This window comes from Lissotriton helveticus, chromosome 2_1, assembly GCF_964261635.1.
Source record: "Lissotriton helveticus chromosome 2_1, aLisHel1.1, whole genome shotgun sequence".
Lineage (NCBI taxonomy): Eukaryota > Metazoa > Chordata > Amphibia > Caudata > Salamandridae > Lissotriton > Lissotriton helveticus.
The window spans coordinates 1,655,514,766-1,655,541,086 of NC_136059.1; the positions used below are offsets into that span (position 1 = coordinate 1,655,514,766).

General features: G+C 49.4%; 1 protein-coding gene across 1 annotated transcript in view; it reads left to right on the forward strand.

The window, feature by feature from the left end:
• Positions 1-26,321, forward strand: part of INTS12 (integrator complex subunit 12) — a 116,850-nt gene that overhangs the window by 40,614 nt on the left and 49,915 nt on the right. The window contains exon 2 of the mRNA XM_078677603.1: positions 7,873-8,033. Within this exon, the coding sequence (XP_078533729.1) occupies positions 7,878-8,033 (156 nt within the window). The 5' untranslated portion in view covers positions 7,873-7,877. The remainder of the gene's footprint in view (positions 1-7,872; positions 8,034-26,321) is intronic.

The window sequence follows — 26,321 nt, forward strand, 5'->3', positions numbered from 1 at the left end:
TATTATGTGAGTTGTATTGTAATTTTACCAATGGTGTCATGCTGTGCTTTACATGAATATGTTTAAAAGTAAAGTGTATCATACTGCGATTGGTACAAAAGTTAATTGTGGATGCGTTAACAATTGATGCGTGCACTGATGGCTGTTGGTGTGTGTGTTTGGTGGAAGAGTGCACTGGCGCCTGGAGGTGTGTGTGCCTAGTGGAAGGGTGCACTGACGGCTGGTGTATGTGTGCTTAGTAAAACAGTGCACAGATGCCTGATGGTGTGTGTGTTTGGTGAAAGAGTGTACTGACGGTTGCTGGTGGGTGCGCCTTGTAAAAGAATACACTGACGGCTGCCTGGTGTTGTACGCCTGATGGTGTTTGTGCTTGGTGAAAAAGTGCATTGATGGCTGGTGGTGTTTGGCCCTGGTGAAAGGGTGCACTGATGGCTGGTGTTATGTTGTTGTGTGTGTGTTTGTGTGTGTGTTTCTGTTTGTAGTGGTGAGTGTGTGGGGGTGAGTCTGTGGGGGGTGAGTCTGTGGTAGTGAGTGTGTTGTGGTGAGTGGTGATGAGTGTGTAGTGGTGAGAGAGTGGTGTGTGTGTGGTGTGTGTGTGTTATGTGTCTATCGTGTATGATTGTGTGGTGCGTATATGGTGTGACATGCTGTTTTCAGTATTCGACTTAACTATGTCTATAGATTGTTCTAACAACACACTGATATAAGGCATAAGACAACAAATGTTTAGTTTTAAAAACATGTGAAGTTACAGAAAGTAGAATAAACAGACTCTCAAACACTCTTGGCCTCATAAAAGTGAAGAGGACATCTGTTTTCTGTTAATTACTTCTAATCTCGTCTTGTCAGAGTAGTGTCACATTCCTGCCCTCTTCCCTGGCCTCATGCTTCATGGAGACGGGAAAACAGATTTGAAGCTTTGTTTACCCACTAACACAAGGACCCATTTAAAAAAAGCATTTACAATGAAATGGTTTCGCCTTTGGAAAAGTTAGAGTTATTGCCATTGTAAATGACAACAATTTTATTTGCCATTAGCTTACTCTCTGCAGTCACTCTGCACTCTCTAGCACTCCCTAGCACTCCCTACTCACTCTGCACTCTCTAGCACTCCCTAGAACTCCCTACTCACTCTGCACTCTCTAGCACTCCCTACTCACTCTGCACTCTCTAGCACTCCCTATGCACTCTGCACTCCCTATGCACTCTGCGCTCCCTATGCACTCTGCGCTCCCTATGCACTCTGCGCTCCCTATGCACTCTGCGCTCCCTATGCACTCTGCGCTCCCTATGCACTCTGCGCTCCCTATGCACTCTGCGCTCCCTATGCACTCTGCGCTCCCTATGCACTCTGCGCTCCCTATGCACTCTGCACTCCCTATGCACTCTGCACTCCCTATGCACTCTGCACTCCCTATGCACTCTGCACTCCCTCTGCACTCTGCACTCCCTATGCACTCTGCACTCCCTATGCACTCTGCACTCTGCGCTCCCTATGCACTCTGCACTCCCTATGCACTCTGCACTCCCTATGCACTATGCACTCCCTATGCACTATGCACTCTGCACTCCCTATGCACTCTGCACTCCCTATGCACTCTGCACTCCCTATGCACTCTGTACTCCCTATGCACTCTGCACTCCCTATGCAGTCTGCACTCCCTATGCACTCTACACTACGCACTCCCTATGCACTCTGCACTATGCACTCCCTATGCACTCTGCACTCTCTATGCACTCTGCACTATGCACTCCCTATGCACTCTGCACTCTCTATGCACTCTGCACTATGCACTCCCTATGCACTCTGCACTCCCTATGCACTCTGCACTCTCTATGCACTCTGCACTCCCTGTGCACTCTGCACTCTGCACTCCCTATGCACTCTAAACTCCCTATGCACTATGCACTCCCTATGCACTATGCACTCCCTATGCACTCTGCACTATGCACTCCCTATGCACTCTGCACTCTCTATGCACTCTGCACTATGCACTCCCTATGCACTCTGCACTCTCTATGCACTCTGCACTATGCACTCCCTATGCACTCTGCACTCCCTATGCACTCTGCACTCTCTATGCACTCTGCACTCCCTGTGCACTCTGCACTCTGCACTCCCTATGCACTCTAAACTCCCTATGCACTATGCACTCCCTATGCACTATGCACTCCCTATGCACTCCCTATGCACTCGGCTCTCCCTATGCACTCTGCACTCTTCACTCCCTATGCACTCTGCACTCTTCACTCCCTATGCACTCTGCACTCTTCACTCCCTATGCACTCTGCACTCCCTATGCACTCTGCACTCTTCACTCCCTCTGCACTCTTCACTCCCTATGCACTCTGCACTGTGCACTCCCTATGCACTCTGCACTGTGCACTCCCTATGCACTCTGCACTATGCACTCCCTATGCACTCTAGTTCTGGTAGTACTGATGGTGGTACTACTGGTAGTACTGGTGGTGGTGGTAGTGGTAGTGGTAGTACTGGTGGTGGTAGTACTGGTAGTACTGATGATGGTAGTACTGGTAGTACTGGTGGTGGTGGTACTGGTGGTGGTAGTACTGGTGGTGTTAGTGGTAGTACTGGTAGTGGTAGTACTGGTGGTCGTGGTACTGGTAGTACTGGTGGTGGTGGTAGTGGTAGTACTGGTGGCTGTAGTACTGGTAGTACTGGTGGTGGTGGTGGTACTGGTGGTGGTAGTACTGGTGGTGGTGGTGGTACTGGTAGTGGTAGTACTGGTGGTGGTAGTACTGGTAGTACTGATGGTGGTAGTACTGGTAGTACTGGTGGTGGTGGTACTGGTGGTGGTAGTACTGGTGGTGGTACTGGTAGTGGTAGTACTGGTAGTGGTAGTACTGGTGGTCGTGGTACTGGTAGTACTGGTGGTGGTAGTACTGGTGGCTGTAGTACTGGTAGTACTGGTGGTGGTACTGGTAGTGTTAGTACTGGTGGTGGTGGTACTGGTGGTGGTAGTGGTACTGGTAGTGGTAGTACTGGTGGTGGTAGTACTGGTGGTGGTAGTGGTACTGGTAGTGGTAGTACTGGTAGTGGTAGTACTGGTAGTGGTAGTACTGGTGGTCGTGGTACTGGTAGTACTGGTGGTGGTGGTAGTGGTAGTACTGGTGGCTGTAGTACTGGTAGTACTGGTGGTGGTGGTGATACTGGTAGTGTTAGTACTGGTGGTGGTTTTGGTACTGGTGGTGGTGGTACTGGTGGTGGTGGTAGTGGTACTGGTAGTACTGGTTGTGGTAGTACTGGTGGTGGTGGTACTGGTATTACTGGTGGTGGTGGTAGTACTGGTGGTGGTGGTAGTGGTAGTACTGGTGGCTTTAGTAGTGGTAGTACTGGTGGCTGTAGTACTGGTGGTGGTGGTGGTACTGGTAGTGTTAGTACTGGTGGTGGTACTGGTGGTGGTGGTACTGGTGGTGGTGGTACTGGTGGTGGTAGTACTGGTGGTGGTAGTGGTACTGGTAGTGGTAGTACTGGTGGTGGTGGTACTGGTGGTGGTAGTACTGGTGGTGGTAGTGGTACTGGTAGTGGTAGTACTGGTAGTGGTAGTACTGGTGGTCGTGGTACTGGTAGTACTGGTGGTGGTGGTAGTGGTAGTACTGGTGGCTGTAGTACTCGTAGTACTGGTGGTGGTGGTGGTACTGGTAGTGTTAGTACTGGTGGTGGTGGTGGTACTGGTAGTACTGGTGGTGGTAGTACTGGTGGTGGTGGTACTGGTGGTGGTGGTAGTGGTACTGGTAGTACTGGTTGTGGTAGTACTGGTATTACTGGTGGTACTGGTATTACTGGTGGTGGTGGTAGTGGTAGTACTGGTGGCTGTAGTAGTGGTAGTACTGGTGGCTGTAGTAGTGGTAGTACTGGTAGTGGTAGTACTGATGGTGTTAGTACTAGTGGTGGTGGTGGTACTGGTAGTGGTAGTACTGGTGGTGGTGGTACTGGTAGTGGTAGTACTGGTGGTGGTGTTACTGGTAGTACTGGTGGTGGTGGTACTGGTATTGGTAGTAGTGGTAGTACTGGAGGTGGTGGTACTGGTAGTGGTAGTACTGATGGTTGTAGTAGTGGCGGTGGTAGTACTGGTAGTGGTGGTACTGGTGGTGGTACTGGTAGTGGTAGTACTGATGGTGGTGGTACTGGTAGTGGTAGTACTGGTGGTGGTATCCAAAGTATGTGTTGCTATTAAATAGAAATACATATCTGACAGCGCTTCAAAGGAAATAAGCGAACACCATGTCCTTGTAATCGGGAACACTTCCTTGCAAACACAAATTTTTCCGAGCAATGATAAATCACATAAAAGTTCAATACAATAGACGTCCACATTTCTCAGCCCCAAAAAAGCTGCAGACGAACGCGCGCCCTATACATGCAATGCAGAATGGTGAACATGCTCCCACCATCTGGATTGCATTACAAGGGCACTCTGACAGCTCCTAATTAAAATTAATGGACTGCCATGCGCGTAACCACACAGAAAATGCCAACAATGGTGGACGAAAATTACATATAGCCTATCGCGTCAAGGCTACTAAAAAGACAGCACAGCGAAGACGAATCACTATGCAGATGCCATAAAAAAAGCTCGCGCACTAAGTAATGTTTCTGGCCCGAGCCCTAAAGAAACCTTTTTTTTTTTTTTCTTTAACAATAGGAGCTCGGAGCTCCGCCCCACTTCGTGGTGACGTAGGCCGAGCCCTAAAAAGAAATACAAAATTACTTTGGGGAGGAATCTGGAAACCTATCTCAAACTTTTCTGCAGGCAACATCAAAACATCAACCAGAAAGGCATTTATTAGAATCATATCACAGAAAAATAAAGTCTTCAACACTGAAACCTATGTACAAAAAAGTGTTCTATTGAGTAAATAGTATCACTACTAAATCAAATGTGCAAACCCGTAAACATGAAACACTTAATTGTAAGTACATTAGACGTTTGGGTATAAATGCAGGGCTTTGAGTTTGGAACCAAACTGCTAAATGGTTTAAAATGCAAATAAAGATGGCCGTGTTGCTAATTTAACTTAAAAAAAACACAACTCTTATATTCCCTCTTCTCAAAGATGAGATTGGTCAAATCAAAGGTCCAGAATTTGTTTTATTTTAGTTTTATATTTATAAGTAAAAGCTTAGACAGTTGCCCAAGGGCATCATGGCACTAGGGACAGGAACTATAAAATAGACGGATGTGAGAGGAATAGATGGAGAGAGCTCCAGATTTAGCAGACCAGAGCAATTTTGAGATCTTTCCTGAAAAGTGTGTAATTATTAGTTTGATGAAGATGGACCTGGTGGGCATTCCAGAACCTAGATTCCTGGGGGGGAGGGCCTTCTCTTATTCATTCCTTGTTGTAACATCGGGGCATCAGCAAAAAAAGAGAACCTGATCTAAGAGATTTAGTGTGGGCATGACACATCAGTAGTTTGGATAGCAACTTTGAGCTGGTGTGCTCGCTAAACCACACACAGAAGTTAATATTAGGTGCATGTTTAATGGGGAGCCAGTGAAGCGAGCATCAAGTGCTGATACATGTGAAGCACAAACTACAAACTTGTGAAACTCCAGTACAGACTGCACTTCCATGCCCTGGATCATCAGAACGCCTAAGGTTTAAGGCATAGCCATAGTCTGATCACACTGGGATCAGGATAGGAAACTCTATGACATATTTCTCCATTGGAAGAAAAGGCTAAATCTTCTTCGCTGTGTGAAGAAACCAAACGCAGATGGTCCATGACAGACAAGGTTACTTGTTCAAACCACACCCTAAGGTTCTTAACTTTAGAGCAAGGAACAGAAATATTTACACAAGAATGTTGGGCACACCCGTCCTATTGGACACAGTGGACTACAACTATTATCATGGTCTCAACCTTACCATCGTTCACTTTCAAGAAATTGGATGACATCCAGTCCTGAATGGTGGCAAGGCAGTCCTGGAGGTGCAAGATCTTATCAGAGGATACATTGTTTAACCACACTAGTTCAGATACATAAGACAGAACTGAGAAGCTGTATGTCCTGATTAGTTCCCCAAAGAGTCCAAACATGGATGTTAAAAAGGATTGACAAAAAAGCATATTTTTTCATTTTATATTTTTTTATTTAATTTACTGAGTTTTATGTAGCGCGAACTTGACCCGAATCGGGTATCAGAGTGCGTTACATAGCACCAGTTGCATTACACGAGGACACATTCATTTCCGGTTGGCACAGGAGATTAAGTGATATTCCCAGAATCACAGGATGTTCAGCGTCATTGCCGAGACTCGAACCCAGTTCCCCAGACTCAAGGTCAACCGCCCTAGCCGTTAGGCCAACTTCTCTCCCCATATGTCTGGCAAACCCCACAGCACAATTTAATCTCTGTGAAACCAAAAGGAGGAATGGCTATTACCTGAGTGCAGCCAATAAAAAGACCAACTACCAGTTAAGGGACCTATGTGCCAGTCCAAATCCTGCCAAATGTTTAATTTTCATGGAAAGGTTGACCATGTTGAAGGCAGCAGACACGTGTAATAACAGAGGCAAGAGAGAAGATTTATATCCCTATTAAGGTAATCACTGTTGGCATTTAGAACAGTATCTGTGCTGTGTCCAGCTGGAGTCATGCCCAGTACCCTCCAAGATCACGAGGAGGGTCACTTGGTCAAGTGGTGCTGTATAGTTCTTGTGAGTATAGGTCGCAGAGTGATGCTTGTCCTGGATCCAGATCAGCCATCTTCCGAAGGAGAGTAATTGAGTCTTTCTTGTCGAAATGTAGCACAATGCCTCCCGTAAGAGGTTTTGATGGGGGTCATCCATTTTCATTAACCATAGCCAAGGGTTTCAGAATGGCAATAGGACAGGGATCATAAAGAGAGCATGACTTAAGTCTCACAAGTGCACAACAGCTGTCTGCCTGATACCTAAGTGGAAGCTCTGTAAACTTACCGGACGGGAGTTCGAAATGCTGGAGGGATGTGATTGGGGCGGCAGGTCTGGAATATCTAATTTCTACATTATTTCACTGATCATATTAGAAAAGGAAGTAAAGGCATTCCATGTACAATTAAAAACCTTCCCCTACAGAAGGCTTGTTTTTGACCTTTCTGAAAGGGCAGGTGGATGGAGTTGTAGATCCCGATATCGATCCGATATCGATCCGATTTTGCATCTGCTTTGAAGTGGGTTGTGACCTGCAAGCATTTGAAATGCGGGTAGCTCGGATCAGCTTTTAATGGACCAGGTGTGATACTTTGTGGAGATTGCCATTTATCTCTTAGGGAGATTTGCCCTCCTAAAAAGAGCCGGAATAAAATGTAAGCCAACTTGAAAATTTTGTTATTGGCAACTTTCTCTCCATTACACTGAAAAATGTTGTCATTCAAGAATCTTGCTGTCCATATATGACTGGTACTTTTTGTATAAGAGAGGAGAGGTAAACTGTTGGGTGTACATCTATCACTGTCTAACCCTGCTTAATGCAAATGTCTTTTAATGTTGAAGGCTGTAATGATGAGATAATGATTTTAGATAAAAATATAATTGGGCTGTTGTCCTTAGGATAATTTGTTCTATAGAATTTAGATGTGTTTTGAGTTATTTTGCTTCCATTTCAATAAATACTTGATACACGTTTAGGGATAAAAATCTGCTCACTGATTTTTACATGGAAAAATGTCTGCCCTTAATATGGCATGGTATGTGAGGAGAATGGGTAGAGCTCACATACCCTTTTTGGTTCCTTGTCTCTAGTAGATCTGCTTGCACATTGTGACCTATTCTTCAAGAATGTTGATTATGAAGTTAATTCCTCAAAGGTTATCCTGTTTCAAGCTTCATGTTACAAGAAATGTCTCCGATTTTGTTTCAGTCACGATGGCCGTTGCAGTCAATTCCGAGCTTGATCCAGTGTTTGTGAAGGCGCTTGGATACCTGCATTCGAAGAGCAAGGATTCTGCGGAAAGACTGAAAGCTTTGTTGGACGAATCCTTGTGTCGAGGAAGTGATTCTAGCTATCGCCTGTTACAGAAGGTACCATCCACCTGATTGTAATTGCCTCTCATACTTTAATTGTGCTTCTTTTCAAATGATATTATATGATCCCATTATTAGCCCTAAATAGTTTGACAAATATATCTTAAATGTGTGAGGCAGATTTTCACCGTTTATTGCTAGTGCAGAATAAACTTGTTGAGATATATTGTAATCTCTAATCGCTTATTCCTTTTTTTCTTTATATTTTTTTTTCTAACCCCTTCTTCCCGATTACATTGTGTTGTAAAAAGGCCACCACACCCATATTTGTTTGTAATTGTGGTCTTCATTTTGTCTTTGAGTGAAGAAAGCTTGTGGAATTGAAACCTTGCATTTTTATTTCTGTACATGCATGGCCTGCGTCTCATTGCTTTATTGAGACACCTTGGCCGTGCTTACAAGTTCAAGCCTACATTCTGACCCTTGCAGAAACAGAAGTTTGGCCAAGGATCAGAATACCAAGTTGTGTGATAATTATCATACCACTGAAGTATTAGCTTGACCTATTTCGGCAGGTCAGACCTCTGAATTTTATCCAGGGAAAATTACTGGAAAAAGTCACGACATGGAATTCTATGTTTCAAGTATTGATTGTGCTAGTAATACCCCTTTTTGGGTTTCGCCTGCCGAAGGCTGCGCTCTGCGCAGCTCTTCAGCGCAGGTGAAATCCTATGTCGACAATAAGCAGTTCTGGAACGTCCCCCGGCTCTCAATGGTTAGCTCCATAAATGGAGGCTAGCCATTGAGTGCCGGATCTGTCCGTCAAGGCCGGACCAGATTCGGGGGCGTTCCGGAGATTTTTTCCCAGGGCGGAGTTAAGTTTTTTCCCGTTCCCTCCCCTTTCACTGAAAGTGAATTCAGATGCGCTGTCCATTCCCGCCCCCTCCGTGTCCTCTCCCGCCCCCTCCCTGTGCCTTTCCGCCCCCCCTCGCTGTTTCCCGCCGTCCGTGTCCTCTCCCGCCCCCTCCCGCCGTCCGTGTCCACTCCCGCCCCCTCCCGCCGTCCGTGTCCACTCCCGCCCCCTCCCGCCGTCCGTGTCCTCTCCTGCCCCCTCCCGCCGTCCGTTCCACAGGTTCCGCAGTGCAGTTCTTCCGGCCCCAGCAGGGCACATGGCCGGGAGGTATCATGAACTCACACACCCTCGTCCCCGCCTTGACAATAGGTTTGTCACATCCCTCCGACTGGAGAGCTAGGCTTCCTGCATGTGCTGCGTGTGTTGGGTGAGGCAGGAGGGGGCGCAGCGCAGTGTGCGCTGCCTGCTCCCCATTGTCAGGCAGCGCCGGGAGTGTGGAGAGACCTGCTGCTGCTTGCTGTTGTCCTCTGTTATCTCTCAGCGTGCTGCGTGGAGGGAAGCGTCGGCGCTGCTGCTCCTCTCCGCCCCCTCCCCCGGCTCCCCGCGCTGTGCTGTGTTTTCAGCCGGCAGCAGTCAGGGCGCAGGATCAGTGCTTGCCTCCAGCGAGTGTCACAGCGCAGCGCGGCCAGAAGCTCTGCTCTAGGCACAGTACGCAGCCATTGCCGCACGTGTGCTGTCAGGGCCCGGCGCTGTAGCCGTATCCCCCCCCCCCCCTTTTCTCCTAGCGAGGTAGGAACTGAGTGCTCACGTCTGGGAAGATGATCCACGTGTGTGTCCCTTGCTTCCCTATAAGCTAGAAGCCGTCTTTTTGGGTAAGAAGCCACCCGTAGACAGTGCCAACTGCAAAGGAGTGCTCCGAATACGAGGCAGGGTAGAACGAATGCTGCCACACCAAAAACCCAAAGAAAACCCTGTATCCCGGTGATTTGCAGCTGTGCATCTTTTTACAAGGCAGTGGTGTCGCACAGGATTGTAAACGAAGGGCGACCAAACGTACTGACATAACTATGACAACCACCAAAGAGGATGACACGAGTCTGACCACGAGGCATTTGGAGGGAGCAGCCCTCGGCTCGCAGGATTAATCACACGAGGGACTTTTTTTGTAAACTAGAACCATTCGTGTGTTTGAGCCTGGTAATGTAAACGGGAGCCCCCAGCCTCCACCCGCTCTTGCAGCTGAGGAGCCCGAGGCTGCGAGGAAGGAATCCCCTCTTAGCTCCTTCGTGTAACCTAAACAGGTCCCGGGCAGACGGGGATATTGTATTTAGTCTGAGGCGACAGAGTGCTTCGAGCTATAGCGCCTGGGGAATAGAGCGCGAGGCGGGCGGGCGGGGTCAGCATTCTCCCAGGCACTAGCCGTGTTACTGGAGGAACGGTGTGTGAACACAATTGAAACTTCACACTACAGAGGAAGGTTCCTTACTTCAAGAGATGTGGGAGAACCTCACAGCGATGCCAGGCCCGGTGTCAACTAAAGGGGCGCAGAGGTAATAATGGTGCTGGGAAGAGGCGTCCACAGACGCGGGGCACCCGGGGTCTGTGATTGACGGCAGCGGGTTGGTGTTTCAAGTGTCTGGGAATGGTTCAGCTCCACTCACATACTTCGGGGCATATTAGCAAGAAGCTCGTTAAAATTATCGCAGTTTTAGCGACAGTTTCGATAATTTTAACGAGCTTGTTGCTAATATGCGCCAGTGTTTTTAATTTTGTAGAGGGAATAATTCCAATAGTATATAGTGAAGGCTTTATCTAGCGGTACATACCGCAGCTCAGTCGCTTCTAAGCACCCACAGACAGCTGTTATTAGGCAAATGGCATAGCCGGCTGGACCCCCTGCTCATGTGTTGTCCACTTCACGAATAGGGGTGAAAATATCTGGCCTGTGGAAGTCCTCTAGTGAATGGTCAGCTGGAGGGCCTGAGGGGGGGAGGAGCGTGAATACGTGAACGTAATTAACACTTAGGAAGCCATCAATGTTTTGTGTATGGCAAATGCAACCTCTGTATATTGGGGGGGGGGTATTCAAGGTACCCCTCTTTTAAGAATCTTCTTAGAAGTGATCCATAATGAAGGGATCCTTAAAGAAAGGACCCTTGAAGGAGTCCCGATAGAAGGGGTCCATCCGGAATAGTGCAGGGCCCATATAGAGCGGAGCCGCTGTTGAAAGGACCCCTGTAGGAGGGGCCCCACGAAGAAGAATTACCTCTTGAGGTGAAAAGTGAGCAGGAGCCCGTGAACCTACAGCCTTTCTCCCACGTTAGAATCGGCGCCAGCACGGATTCCACGGGCAGCCTGCTTAGCTTGCCTCAAGCCCGCCCGCTTTCAGGCGCTCGCTCTTCAACTCGCTTCCCTGCTTCGAAATTACCATATTTGCAGAAAAGGTGATGGCGCAAGTGTCAAAAACACATCTGCGCTGACAGAATGTTTTTTTTTCTTTTCACACTCGGTGCAGAGAACGAACTGCACACAAATGAAAAGCGTGCGAGTTGTGGCTTCGCTTTACACTCCGCGCTCATCTTCTTGACAAACACTTTTCCCGAGAGGGAAAGCGTTCTGCATTAATCCCGGTCTGTTTTTCATTTACATATCTGTGGCAATTCAAGCAGTAACTGCTACAGCGAGGCACTCATGTGCAAGACACGCGCTTGGCTGTCTTTTGGGAAGTTTTACGAAAAATAGGGTTTGTAGTTTATTCAATTTTTAGCAAAGCTAAATGGGCTTATTTTCGGAAAAAAACTTGTTGTTTTCGTATATTCATCCCTTTACGGGATATTCTGGAGGCATCCAAAACAAGGGAAAAATCAGTAAGGAGAAGTGGAAGAAATATTGCTGAATACTAGTCAATAATGTGGGCTGTAGTGTCTCAGATTGAAAAATTTGACAAGCCATATCATTTAAAATTACTGAACACAAAGTCAGTCAATGAAGCCAATTATAGGCCTTCGCCTGGCTAATGGCCCGCACCTCAGGGCGCTCCTAAGGAGGTATAGGCAGGGACATTTTAATTTTGCGGCACTGTAGGGACAAATTATGTGGCAGTGTTGTTTAAATTATGTGGAAAAAAAGGCAAATTATGCAGAATAATGCAACACTTTTTGTGATAGTATTACTTCGTTTGTAATTTTTGCTCATGGTAACACTGTCTGGGCAAAGATTTAACCAGGTTACTAACAATTTAACCCAGAAATACAGAAATAAGCAGTTGACAAATGACCAGTCTGCAAAGACTTACCACTATGTCGGAAGCTGTGTGGGCTGTGAGAGCTGTGTGGGCTCTGAGAGCTGTGAGAGCTGTGTGGGCTGTGAGAGCTGTGTGGGCTGTGAGAGCTGTGTGGGCTGTGAGAGCTGTGTGGGCTGTGTGGGCTGTGTGGGCTGTGTGGGCTGTGAGAGCTGTGTGGGCTGTGAGAGCTGTGAGAGCTGTGTGGGCTGTGAGAGCTGTGTGGGCTGTGAGAGCTGTGTGGGCTGTGTGGGCTGTGAGAGCTGTGTGGGCTGTGTGGGCTGTGAGCTGTGTGGGCTGTGTGGGCTGTGAGAGCTGTGTGGGCTGTGAGAGCTGTGTGGGCTGTGAGAGCTGTGTGGGCTGTGTGGGCTGAGAGCTGTGTGGGCTGAGAGAGCTGTGTGGGCTGTGAGAGCTGTTGGCAATGTAATAACAATGCCATTTATTTATAAGTAAAAAAATAAAGAAATGTCATGAGCAATGCCAATAACTCTAACTTTTCAAAAGGCGAAACCATTGCATTGTAAATGCTTGTTAAGTTAAAGATTCAGAATAGATGGTGTTTATCACACACTGTAAATACCTCAACCTGGGGCAATGGTGTTTCCTGGCTGTGGTAATTGCCCGTCCCATTTCCGCAGCACTTGTAAGTGAGGATCAGTCTATTACTTCCTATTCAGATACAGACATACAGTGGTAGGTCAAGTTTGTCACATTGTTATACATTTGAGGGATTCTGCATAATCTCTCTTGTCAACAGCACCCATCAGAAACCATCAGTTGCATTTCTTTCTGCTGATAATAGAAAGCAAGATGGAAAAATGTATTACTCCCTCCAGCCTTGGATCTTTCATGGATCCATATACTTCAATTATTCAGCATTGTCAAGCTAAAAATCCTATTTGGAAACATTAAAACATTACTTACAAAATGTGCCTGTTTAACATTGTAGTATGTACCACCTATCCACCACACATGAACTGGTGACGAGCTAATGAAGTGAAAAGACTTTGAATTTTACCCCCCTTAGAGGCTTCTACGGCTCATATTTTCTACCACACTTTGAGTAAAAGGGGAAGCATCCAGAGAGTTGCTATTTAACTAACTAATCATAAGAAGAAAGGGCTAAAAGTAAGCCCAAAAGAAAAGGTACACGCAAAAGAAGACCACTCAATTACAGACCCTAGATCTTTCTAAAGAGCTATGTCTTGAGTTTCTATCGAAAAAAGATTTTTGGGCATTACTGTCTCAGATAAGTGGGATGAGTGTTCCATAATTTTGGGGTTAAAAAGCGAAAGGAACGTCCTCCCATGTGTGCTCTTTTAATGCTGGGGACCACAGCAAGAGCACCATTCTGGCCGACCTAAGTCTTATGGTTAGGCTGGTACGGCCTCATCAGAGGGAATAATGGCACCGACACATGGCTTTGAAGGAAACTCTTTTGTTCACTGGGAGCCAGCGCAGTTTAGCAAGAGCAGGTCCCGAGAGATAACGCCTAGAGATATTTAGCTGTAGCTGAGCAGCTGCATTCTGTACTCTTTGAAGCTTTTGCAGGCATCCTTCCATAGCACCAATGTATAATACCACACAATAGTCCATCCTGAACATAACTAGGGCCTGGGTTATTGTTTTCCTGTTCGCTTTGGGGAGGAGGTCGAGGATTTCAAAACCCTTCCCCGCCAGGCAAGTCAATTGACTGTCAAAAGTTAGTCACATCATACCAGATCCCTATGGTCTTCCCTTTTGGCTTAGGATCTGGGACATGGCCCAATACATCTGGCCACTAAGCGGAGGACCAGATCGAGGGCTGCTTACCCAGGATGAGAACCTCGGTTTTGCTGGCATTCAGCAGCTTTGATCCACCCATTCTGCAAGTTCAGCCAGACAAGATCTGAACCGAGCTGCAGCAACTCCCTCATCCCAAGATAGAGTGATGATCAGCTGTGTGTCATCTGCATATGACATGATGTTAAACATTGTGTCGCTTGGCGACCTCTGCAAGGGGGTGCATATAAGGATTAACTAGCGTTGGGCTCAAAGCAGAGCCCTGGGTCACCCTCTACCGCAACGATAACACCTCAGAAGAAAAGGTCATGTAATTACCAGGAAGGTACAATTTTGAAGTAAGGAAGCCAGCCATCTCAGAAGGCTATAGGATACTGTTTCAAATGCTGCACGTAAGCCCAGCATTATTAGTGCTGCCTTTTTGCCACTATCATCCAGGAGTTCAAGACTCGGAGGCCTGTAGCAGAGTTGTTTCCGTGCTATATTGAGCACGGAACCCTGATTGGGTCTTGAGCAAGAGATCCTTGTTCTCTATAAAATTCATCAATTGCTGATTCACATGTATCTGAAAGAAACAGTTAGTTATAGATTCCTTACCATAGAATATTTCCCAGGCGTCAGACTGCATCTGAATTTTTTTTTTGTGAGCAGTACCCGTGTGCGTCGGTCCACTCCGCGTCCGTCTGTGCCGTGGTCGCCAGGATGATGTTGCGGAAGTTACTTAGGCGCCGCCCTTACGCGCTGACGTCAGTTTTTTCTTTTTCCGGGCGAGCAAGCGCAGATCCAGAGAGAGGTACCCCCAGTCAATTTTTGACTGCCTTTTTGTCGACTTCTTTTCGGGTCTTACATCGACTCCTGTTGCACGAGGGATGCCCGGTTTCAAGGTCTCCAGTTCCTGTTCTCGACTGATGTCGGTGACGGACCCGCACCTCGTGTGCCTCTACTGCCTGGACCGCGACCATGACCCCAAGTCGTACTCCGACTGCTGGACCATGGCCCCGAAGTCTTTGCGGGAGCGGTCACGAAAGCTCCTCGAAGCCTGGCCGTCCGCTCCGCATCATTCGAGTTCCCGGTCGCGTGGGAGGTCCTGGGACCGATCGCAGAGCCATCATCACTTCTCGTCAAAGTCTTCGCACTCTGGGTCCGGTAAGCCAAAGCACAAGAAGAAGTCGAAGAAGCATTGGCACTCTTCGACTTTCCCTCGTCAGTCGGCCAATGCGACGAAGGGTGCAGGTGGTGCCACTCCCACTTCTCCGCGTGCATATGCTTCTGGGTCGACTCCAGCTTTCCCTTCCCGGGACCGGGAGCGACCCCTGCCCAGCTTCGTCAATTTCACTAAGCGATGCATGCCATCTTTGGGCAGCCAGACTCTGCCGTTGTGCCTTCGGGCCCGCAAACTCGGCTGGGGGCCCTAGGCCTTTGATGCTGGCGGCTCCAGCCTCCGCTCCGCAGGGCCCCCTTGGATCCAGGCCTGGATCCGGATCGGCGCCGGTCGACTTCCACCGGTGCGAGTCCACTGGCACCACATCCGCACCTGGCGCCGGGTGGAGTCGACCCCGGCTTCCACCCCGATGTGGATACGGAGCCGCACCGGTGTCGATCGGCGCCTGATCCAGCGCCAATGGGTACTTTGTGCCTGCATTCCACCCTGGCCAATTTCAGCCAGTTTGGCAATCTGAGGAAGGTGAGGAAGATTGGGAGGGGTCTGAGGACCCTCTCACTGCCCAGTTAAAATACGATCCAGACTGGAGAGAGGAACTGGGGGATGCCAGTGGTCTGAACACCTCACCAGACATTGGCATGTTGTTTTCTCCTACCGTGGCTACGGAGGAGGGAGCATCTTATGCAGTGGTGTTGCGTAAGGTGGCCGAGGCCCTAACCCTCGAGCTACCTACTGTGGCAGTCAGGAATAACCTACTGACGGGTGCTTCAGCCGGCAGTGAGCTCTTCGAAACTCTTCGGAGCCCCGGCTGCCGTTTAATGAAGCCGTCATGGGCATGCCTTTGGGCACCTGGTCCAGGCCTACTCAGGGGCTCCTGTGGATAGGATGGTTGCCCGACGCCACCACCCAGCCCGGACACCCCACTTTCCTCTCCCAACAGCCCTCCCCAAGAGCTTGGTGGGCCCTCCTCTGCGTCCAAAAGCGCATTCCCTACCGCACCACCGGACAGGGAATCCAAGAAGCTGGAACAGTTTGGGAAAAAGTTGTTTTCTTCCTCCAGCTTAGGGCTGCGGTCGGTGAACACTGTATGCCTCTTGGGCCGTTATTCCCACTCCGTGTGGGATACAGTGGCGCAAGTGCTGCCTCGGTGTCCGGAGGAGGCTTGGGCTGTGCTCTCCTGTGCTGTTGCAGAGGCGAGAGACACAGCAAAATTCACCATCCGCTGTGGACTGGACACCGCCGACTCACTGGGTAGGACCATTTCAACGTCAGTGGCGCTTCGCCGTCACGCTTGTTTGAGATCGACTGGCTTTTCTGTGGTTGTCCAGAACATCTTGATGGACATGCCTTTTGATGGCCGTCCCCTGTTCGGCGACAACGCAGACAATGCGCTAGAGCTCTTCAAGGACTCTCAGGCTACGGCCAAGTCCTTCGGCCTCTCCACCACGTTTCCTGCTTTTCGCCCCTTAAATGGCCACGGAAGGGGTGCTTCTTTTCAGAGCCACAGGCCAGCGCAAGATGTTCAACCTCAGCATGGCTAAGGACGTGGGAACCACTGACGTGGTTCTGGGGGCCAGCTGGTGGGCCAGTCAACCCCCCCCTCTTCAGCAGCCTCCAAACCCTGCTAGTTTAGTACGACCTTTCGGGCCCATCAAACGCCAGTGGGCGGCAGGATTCGCCATCACCTTCCCCATAGCGCAGCCGTAGTTTTCAGAACACTAGTTCATGGTCCATGTGGATCTGAATACCCAAGTCGCGTACTGGGTCCGTTGACCATTGTAGGGGAAAGTCTAATTCCTCAGGGTGCCTCACAGGGGTGAGAGGAAATATGACCGACTCCTCCCAGTTAATTTTCAACCGCTAAATCTCACCACCTCGCGCAGGACAGGGGACACATTTTGGGTTGGCTCACAGATATAAAGTAGGGTAACGTTCATGTATGCTGAAATAATAAGATTGTACCCTGGAAACTGGATCCCCCTGTGGCTATGATATTCCAGCAACGCGCAGGCAAGCGGTTCCGCTACCAGCGTATATAGTAGCGGGGATAACGGCATCCCTGTCTAGTGCCTCTGTTTATCTTCAGGGGGGCAGTGACCGTATCTCCCACCCGCACTCGGGCCACTGGGTCCTTGTATAATGTGCTGATCAGGCATAGGAAGACACCCCTCTTCCCCCCCCCCCCCCCCCCCCATCCCCATTCTCTCCAGGGTCAATAGCATAAAAGTTCTGCCCCCACAAGAACTGGCATTAGGGGGTTTAGTCTACTCGCCAGTACTTTAGCGAAGATTTTCGTGTCCACGTTCAATAGTGAAAGCAGCCAATAAGAAGATCAGTGTTGTGGAGGTTTCCCGGGCTTCAGGAGAACAACCAGGAGCGCCTCTCTCATCAAGGGATGCATAGAGCCCTCCTTGGCCATTTCCTCAAATAAGGTAAGTAAATGTGGGATTAGGAGTTCCTTGAATTGTTTATAGAATCCCACCGTGAGCCCATCTTGCCCTGGTACTCTTGCATGTCTGAGGGTGCAGAGTGAGACCTAACTTTGTATAGGTCGACGTAGAACTGTCGGAATTGTTCTGCCACACCGTCCGTGTCCTCAATAGTCTCCCCCTCTACTGTAGTCAGCTGTATAGGTTGGGAGACGTCCCGGCGCCCCTTCATTAGGTTTGCAAGGGTCGTGCCAGGTCGCTCCCCTTCACTGTATCCTCTTGTGTATTTACCCAGTACCCTGACCTCTCTGTCCGCCTCTGCGTGATATTCTTCCAGTGTTTCCTTAAGGGTGGTGAGTAGTAAAGGGTCGCTGGTGTCTCGGTGTCTCTCTCTAATTCAGTGAGTTTTTGTTCTAAAACAGTCAGCCGTCCCCTGATTGATTTCAGAACCCCTGAATGCTCAGATATGGCAATTCGCCGGACGTACACCTTGAAAGTTTCCCAGATTGTGGTAAAGTGCGGAATAGAGCCCACATTCGTGACAAAAAAAGGTTTTCATTGCCTCCACTATTTCCGCCCTGAAGGCTTCATCTAGTAATGCATATGGGGAAGCGCCACGTGAACCGGGGTCCGCTTGGCGGAAGTAGCTAGTGTCAGCAGCAGGGGGGAGTGGTCCGAGTGAATACGGGAGAAGACCTCGCATTCACGCACGTGGTTTCTGAGTGAACCAGCCAGGAACCAATAGTCTATTCTGGGATGGAGATTGTGAGGCGCTGAATAGTGCGTAAAGCCACCTGCCATCCCTGAACGTGAGCGCCATACATCTACCATGCTCATTTCTGTCAAAGCGTCTAAAATAGCCCCTGCCGCCTGTGAACGGCTCCTCATCGGGCCCCCTGACCGGTCCAGGTCGAGAATACAATTAAACCCCCCCCATAATGGCGAGTGTCAGGCATGCGCCGCGCTAGAGTTAACAGGTCATGAAAGAACTGCTGACAGTCATGATTAGGGCCATATACACTGACAATTATGCACTCCAAACCCCTCCCCCTGCACCTAGATAGACACAACGTACCTGCCATTGTCATCTTTGTGTAACTCTTCGAGCGTGAGGCGGGCCTTGGGGTTAATCCAAGTGAGGACTCCCAGTGCATGCGAGGTGAAGCCTGCGGCATGGAATGTGCCGCGGATCCTGCCTCAAGTCTGTGGAATGTGTGCCACAGGGAGATGTGTTTCCTGTAAGAGTGCGACGTCTATATTGTGCCTAGTGAGATATGACATGACCTGCCTGATCTTACGTTGTTTATTGAGGCCTCTTAACGTTCTAGGTCAAGAACCTCATCTTAGTCTCCATTACCTAGGGTGGTGAAGTGCAGCTAAAGCAGTGAAAAAGTGACTCAAGGGCCTCCGACAGGCTCGCTAAACATGTAGAGGCAGTGTTGTACATACCGCTGTGTGTGTGTCTTATATGATAGCGCCAAAAAAAAAAAGGAAAACGGAAACAAAAAAGAACCACAACAGTCCACTCCACCCCCACTCCCACACCAATTCACCCTAATCATGGCACGGACAAAGCTATCCCACCCCCCAACCCCTAAAGAAGTATGGCAACTAGCCATGTAGTGTGTAACACGCAGGGGCGGATGTTACCAAAGCACTCTGAGCAACCATCGGCACCTAGCCATGTAGTACTGAGCATAATTAGGCAATCCGTTATTAGAAAAGAGCAACTGAGTAAGGGAAACATAACGAGTACAGTGCATTATACAATAATCATTGGGATGTGAGATGCCTACCAATAGATATCGTCAAAACACTAATATGGGGGGGAACTACACCAAACCGGCATTAAAACCTATCCCATTACCCAAAAGTCACATATACAACAGATACTTGCAAAGCGTTGAATGGGTGGGTCCATTAGGCGAGCAGTACGGGGATTCACAGGTGCAAAAGAAGGAGCGAACGAACCGTCCCTAGGGACAACAGGCCAAGAACCATGGACAATGAGGAGCAATAGGGCAAGACTAAGCTGAGTGGAAGCTTCACTTATGTGTGAAGAGCCCTCCCAAGTCACCCTCAGGTTGGCCGGGTACAACATTGCGAAAGTGATGTGGTCACAGAGTTGCCGCGTGAGGGGATTGAAGAGGCGGCGGGCTTCCTGAACCTTAGCTGTTAAGTCTGGTTAGAATTATATAGCTGAGCCCTCATACTGGAGTTACCCCAGTTCCCTGGCCTGTCATAGAGCTGAATCCTGATCACTATTGTTCGGAAGCTTGGCTATCACTGGGTGTGGCTGGGCGCCTGGAGTGGGCCTCGGGCCCAAAGACCAATGCACTCTTTCGATCACGAAGAGATCTGAGAAGGTGTTGCGGCCCAGTAAGGAGATTAGTAGCTTTTCAGTAAATAGTTCTGCGTTGCCCATTGGGGGGGGATTCCGGTAGGCCCATCATACGGATGTTGCTGCGGCGGGATCGGGCTTCCAAATCCTCTGCTTTATCTTGAAGTATGGCGATGGTTTTAGCTATTTGTTTCTGTACTTGGTCCGTCTCTGCCTCCTCGACCTCTGTGAACCTGCGCTCTGCCATATCTGTGTGTTCGCTTGTTTATCAAGGCGCTCCGACATCCTATCCATTCAGTACACCAGTGAGTCGATTTTCCCGTCCATCGCCAACAGACTTTTCTGTATGGTAGCAAACATTTGTTTGACCTAGTTCAGATCATCTTCTGAGTTGTCAGAACCAGAATATGCAGAGAGCACCCTCTCCGCCTCTTTGGATTTAGTGTCTTTTGCGTCAAATGGGAGTCAGGTTTGAGTCTTATCTACCCTGGCCATGATGTTGGCTCCTGTATGGAAGGATAGAAGCAGTCCCCCAAAAATGTTGATGGTGAGCAAGGCGCTCGGACGCTATGTGCGTCACTATCTTTATGGCGCATGGGGTCGGCTGCATGATGGGAAGTGACCAGGGAACAAGCGAGTAAAGGGCCGTAGGAGGGGGACCACAGAGTCAACCTGCACCGCAATCCCCTTCAACCTGATTATGATAGAGGTGTGGGGCGCAGGGCACCCGCCACAGCTGGATCACGCCCCGCCGTCCAGGGGGGGATATCCCTACCAGGGAGGCCGGGGGCTGCGTGGTCTCCGTTATCAGGCACGCGCCCCAGGCCCCTACACCAGGTCAGGCGCTGTAGAAATGCCAGGAAAGATCCCTGTTGAGGATAATGATGGATTGGGGGGGTGATGAACCACACCGTAGGTCAGCCGACAGTAGAGGACACACGCAGCCCTTTATACGGCCCCCCCTCCTAGTAGCGCAAGTCTTTTGTCACTTCGCGGGACACAGCAAGAGCAGGAAGCTTCTCTTGCGGAGACGCCGATGGGCTGGAAGCTTGCGCCAAGGAGGAAGGCCCAGCTCCGGTGCTCCGCTCGCCCCAAGGAAGTCCACTCATCTCCTATGTTGACTTTCTTAGCTGGGGCAGGCCTCGCCACCAGCGAGGCACCAGGAGTCACCGCAGGGCACAGAGGGATTAGCCAGGCCAACGTCCGTGAAGCAGGGGGCCCAGCGCGCCCCCCAAGGACCTCCGCACAGCATTCGGGGGGCCTCCCCCAGGACAGGACACCACGCAGCACATCTAGGCCTCCAGGACGCAGGGCTCCGCGCCAGGAGCGGCAGACTCTCCACGGCAGGCAGAGGCAGGGGTCCTGGATGTTCTGCGGTGTCGGAGAACCCCCGATCTCTCCGGACGGAGCCTCAGGTAACAGCGCCGCAGTCCATCTTCGGCGACTCAAGCAGTGGTTAGCGGGCGCACGGCCGCCGACCTGTCACTCCACCGCGGCCCAAGCCATTTGCAACCACCTAGCGTTTCACAGCTCCAATCCCTACCGGAGAGGCATCGATTAGTGCCTAGTGCTTAGCGGCACCCGGTGCATGTGTTGGCGGTCAGGCAGTTTATCACTGGGATTGCCAGGATTCTTGAAGCGTGGTGCCGATGGCTCGCGGAGCTCTTCTTCTACGCAGCCATATTGCGCTGCAGCAAGCTCCGCCCACCTATTCCCACTTCTTTCTGGTGCCCAAGAGGACAAGGGCCTCCGTCCTATCTTGGATCTCGGAGACGTCAACCTACTTCCCCTGGAAGGAGAAGTTCAAAATATTGACCCGGGCTCAGGTCTTGTCTGCCCTCGACCCTGGAGGCTGAATGATTGCGTTGGATTTGCAGAACGCTTATTTTCATATCCCCGTCCTGCCGGGCCAATGGCGTTACCCGCAGTTCACGGTAGGCCACGAGCATTTTCAGTTTACCGTGCTTCCCTTTGGCCTTACCAGCTCCCCTCGGGTGTTCATGAAAGTGATGGTGGTGGTCGTAGCTCATTTGCGCAGATCAGGGGTTCCAGTCTCCCCCCTATCTCAACGACTGGCTGTTGAAGGTGTCCTCGCCCAAGTCAGTCTTCTCCCACCTCCAGACTACAGCTCTTCATCGGAGCGGTTCTGGACATGACGCAGTTTTAGGTTTATCCTCCCAAATATCGAGTCCAGGATATTCGGGCTATGATTCATATCTTTCAGCCTCTATCCCAGGTTTCGGTCAGGATGACTCTGAGGCTGCTGGGCCTCATGGCCTCCTGCATCCGGCTGGTCGATCATGTCAGGTGGCACATGCGGCCTCTGCAGTGGGACCTGAAGTTCCAGTGGGCACAGCATCAGGGGAATCTGTCTGATTGCATCCAGATCTCGGAGGGCATTGCACAACAATTGCAGTGGTGGCTCACGAACCAGGATTGGGTCAACAGCATATTCCCCAACCAGAATACACCGTGGTGACAGATGCATCCCTTCTTGGATGGGGCGGCCACATGGGAGTGGCGGAGATCAGAGGCCTCTGGTCTCTGGTGGAGTCCGGGCTTCACATCAACCTTCTGGAGCTCCGGGTGATCCATCTTGCAGTAAAGGCATTCCTTACTTCTGGCCAGGGAAGAGTAGTGCAGGTGTTCACTGACAACACTACTGACATGTGGTACTGCAACAAACAAAGGCGGGTGGGGTCATGGACCCTATGTCAAAAGGCCCTCCGTCTCTGGACATGGCTGGAACATCAGGGTATATCCCTGGTGGTTCAACACCTGGCAGGTTCACTAATGCCAGTGCGAACTAACTCAGCTTTAGGTGCATGATGGATCACGAATGGCATCTTCACTCGGAGGTGGTGCAAGGTCTCTTGCAACAGTGGGGAGAGCCTTGGTTGAACTATTTACCACCGAAGAGAACGCGCAATGTCAGCAATTCTGTGCGTTAGAATTTTCTAGGCGGCACTCGCTAGGCAACGCTTTTTGTCGCAAGTTGAGTTGCGGTCTTCTATATGCCTTTCCGCCTATACCACTTCTTCCCAGAGTGCTGAAAAAGATCAAGCGCGACCAGGCCCAAGTAATTATTGTGGCCCCGGACAGGGCACAAAGAGTCTGGTATCCCGAGCTGCTCAACATGGCCATCGATCCCCCGATCTGACTACCTCTTCGGGAGGATCTTCTGTCGCAGCAGCAGGGGACGGTCCTCCACCCGAACCTATCCAGCCTCCGCCGCCTTGTGTGGAGATTGATCGGAGGCAGTTGACGTCATTTGACTTGCCTCCCGAAATTTGTGATGTAATCTTGGCAGCCAAGTGTCCCTGCACTAAGACGGTATACGCCTGCAAATGGTATAAGTTTGAGGCATGGTGCACAGCAAAGGCTTTCTGCCCCTTTTTCTGAGGTTCTCTTGTGCCATCTTTCTTTGGGCCAGCAGGGCTCTGCTTGGGCACACTTAAGGGCTACCCCTCGGCCATTTCAGCCTTTCTCAGGCTTCCTGATCAGCCTTCTCTTTTGAAGTCCCCTGTTGTAAATAGATTTATTAAGGGCAGTACTCATCTGTTTCCTCCTGTTCCTTTCGTAATGCCTCAGTGGGACTTGAACTTGGTGCTAACCTATCTTATGTGCGCTCCTTTCGAGCTGCTACATACCTGTCCACTCTTAACACTCAAAACTGCTTTTCTGGTGACCATCACCTCTGCACGCAGGATGAGTGAGCTGCAAGCTCTGTCTTACAAGCCTCCCTTTCTGGCTGTTCATCCGAAAGGAACTCGACCTTCCTTTCTTCCAAAGGTGGTCACTTCTTTTCATATTGGCCAAACCATCACTTTGCCCACCTTCTTTCCGCCTCTGCATCCTTCTAAAGAGGAAGAGAGGCTCCACCGTCTGGATCCAAAACGTGCACTCTCCTTCAATTTGAATCGCACCGAGCAATTCTGGGTGGATGACTAGCTCTTTGTTGGTACGTGGGTGCTAAGAAAGATTGGGTAGTGCACAAACGAACCATCTCCAGGTGGGTCGTTCTGTGCATCAAAGCCTGTTACTCTTTGGCTAAGAAGGAGCCTCCAGTGGGGGTGCGTGCCCATTCTACCAGGGTGACGGCAGCTACTACTGCTTTTGGCTGGGGAGTCCCCCTAAATGACATCTGTCAGGCAGCTACGTGGGCATCACTGCACACGTTTACGAGACCATACTGCCTGGATAGCCAAGTCCGGAGAGACTGCTTCTTCGGCTGTTCTGTTCTCCAGGACTTTCTGGTGTGTATATCTTATCTGTAAGAAACATAGGTTAGTTATAGATTCCTTACCGCCCCACCAATCCTCCCTGTTCTAACAAACGGATTTCTGTGGTTAAGGACATCCTTTCAGGGCCCTAGTTTTGTGCACCAGTGATCAGTGTCTTGCATGGCTCTGCGTTCCTGGCACGGAAAGTCATGTACAGAACTGACGTCAGCGCGTGAGGGCAGCATCTAAGTAACTTCTGCAACGTCCTCCTGGCGACCACGACACCGACCACGGACGCATAGTCAACCGACGCCACCTACCGATGCGCAGGGGACTGCTGACGAAAAACTTTCCGGATCCAGTCTGACGCCTGGGCAATATTCTTAGGTAAGGAATCTATAAATAACCTATGTTTCTTACAGATATATTGTTACTGAAGGTAAGTAACTTGTTCTCTGCCACATTATAGAAAAAAGGAACCAAGGAAATGGGCTTGAAATTTTCTGGTAGAGGTGGATCCAAATTAGGCTTTTTGAGAAGTGGCACAGCAGTAGCATGTTTCTATTTTGCAGATCTTTGGCTAAATGTGAACAAGTTGCTAATCAGGTCACATAGTCTTGGTAGATATACCTCCATCCCATGAGCTGGAATCCAGGATGGGGTTGGGGTCAGCTGGTGAACCTGATTTCACCTTGGTCAGGAGGGCCCGTAGCTCGTCTAAAGAGAGAGTCTTAAAACTGTAAAGTACATCCTTGGTGTCAGCTGGATTAAACCAAGCTTTAAGGTACGGAATAACCCTAGCTGCCTCAAGAAACTTTCATATATTTTGGAGACAATATCAGAAAAGAAGTGGGTGACTGAGTTGCATCTCTCAACTGATGGGGCAATAAGAGCAGGAACACGCTCCAGGGAGGACAAAGATTTCACTATTGAGAAGAGCTCTTGCAAGGCATATTGAGCTGAGTCAATCCTTTTAGCATAGTATTGGCTACCATACCATTCCATTGGTTTTCCCACTAATCCTTCCCAAGTGGTATCTGTTGATTTGGAAAGTTTGGCGTAGGGAAGAAAGTGTCTTGTGGGAACTCCCATCTGTTTTCGACCCCTTCCCATCGTCAGAAATGTTACCTTTCAATGTGCATAAGTTGCCTACCTACCCTGCTGCCATGGCGTCCAAGGATATCCCTCTGAATTCCTTCAATCCCCACAGCAGTGCCTTTTCAGTCAAGGTAACCCTCCCTTCCACTAGCCTTAACTCCAGTTTCCGTATCCGGGACATTAAAATGCTAACTGGGATAGGCCTGAGATCTTTTTATTGGGGAATAAAATTGGTATTTAACTTCACTTTCGCCATAGAATTCTTTACGCTCTAATCATGGAGCTTTTGGCTTGAAGGATCAGAGCTAGAATGTCAAAAGGGTTCAGTTGGACCCTGCCACGTGAAGGCTCAGCCTCTTTGCAGATGGATGCCCTCACCTGGCAAGACCCTTGTCAATCTCATGGATGAGGCTGGCCCTGGAGCACACTGTTCCGGGTAAATCCTGTAAAGCAATTTAAAGTTGAGCTACCCCTAATGAGCAACTTCAATTTGTATGAATGGGATCTTGCCTCGTTAACCAGGAGTCCCCTGGATTATTGTGCCTATACCATGTTTACAGCCCTGCTGGTGAAGTTATAGCGGGGGCTGCATCTGAGGGGAAACTTAAACCGATTAGAGAGCCTAAATTCCATGATAATGAGCATACTACCTGCTTTTCTTTTTATGCTTGATTATGTGCATAAAAAGGAAAACCCAATGATGCAAAGAAGGCCGTTTGCTGAATTGAGCAATATAACTTCTTCAGCATGTCAGCATTTCTCTGCGGTGGGGTAGCACATACTTTCAGAAAATAATGCATACTCTCCGATCCCTAAGTGGAACGTGAGATTACCTCATGGCATTGCAGATTTAGAAGAATGCCTCCATAAGGCAAGGAATCCTTGCTTTGATATTGAGAATGCATCACACTCCAATCTGCTCCTCCAATCCCGCATTTTGAAAATAGTACATAACAAGTGCTCAGTGTGCCATTCTAGCAGAGATAATGCGGCATCACTGATGAGAAGGTCTCTCCTTTAGGCAGAATGACTACACCTCCCCAGTAGGTGGAAATTCTAACATCCATCCACTTATGATGATTATTTGAATACCACTGGAACATTAAATACTATGGAATTTTTCACTTAGATTAGGAAGAATAAGCCAAGAGAATTTGAGAAAATCTGGTGGGCATTT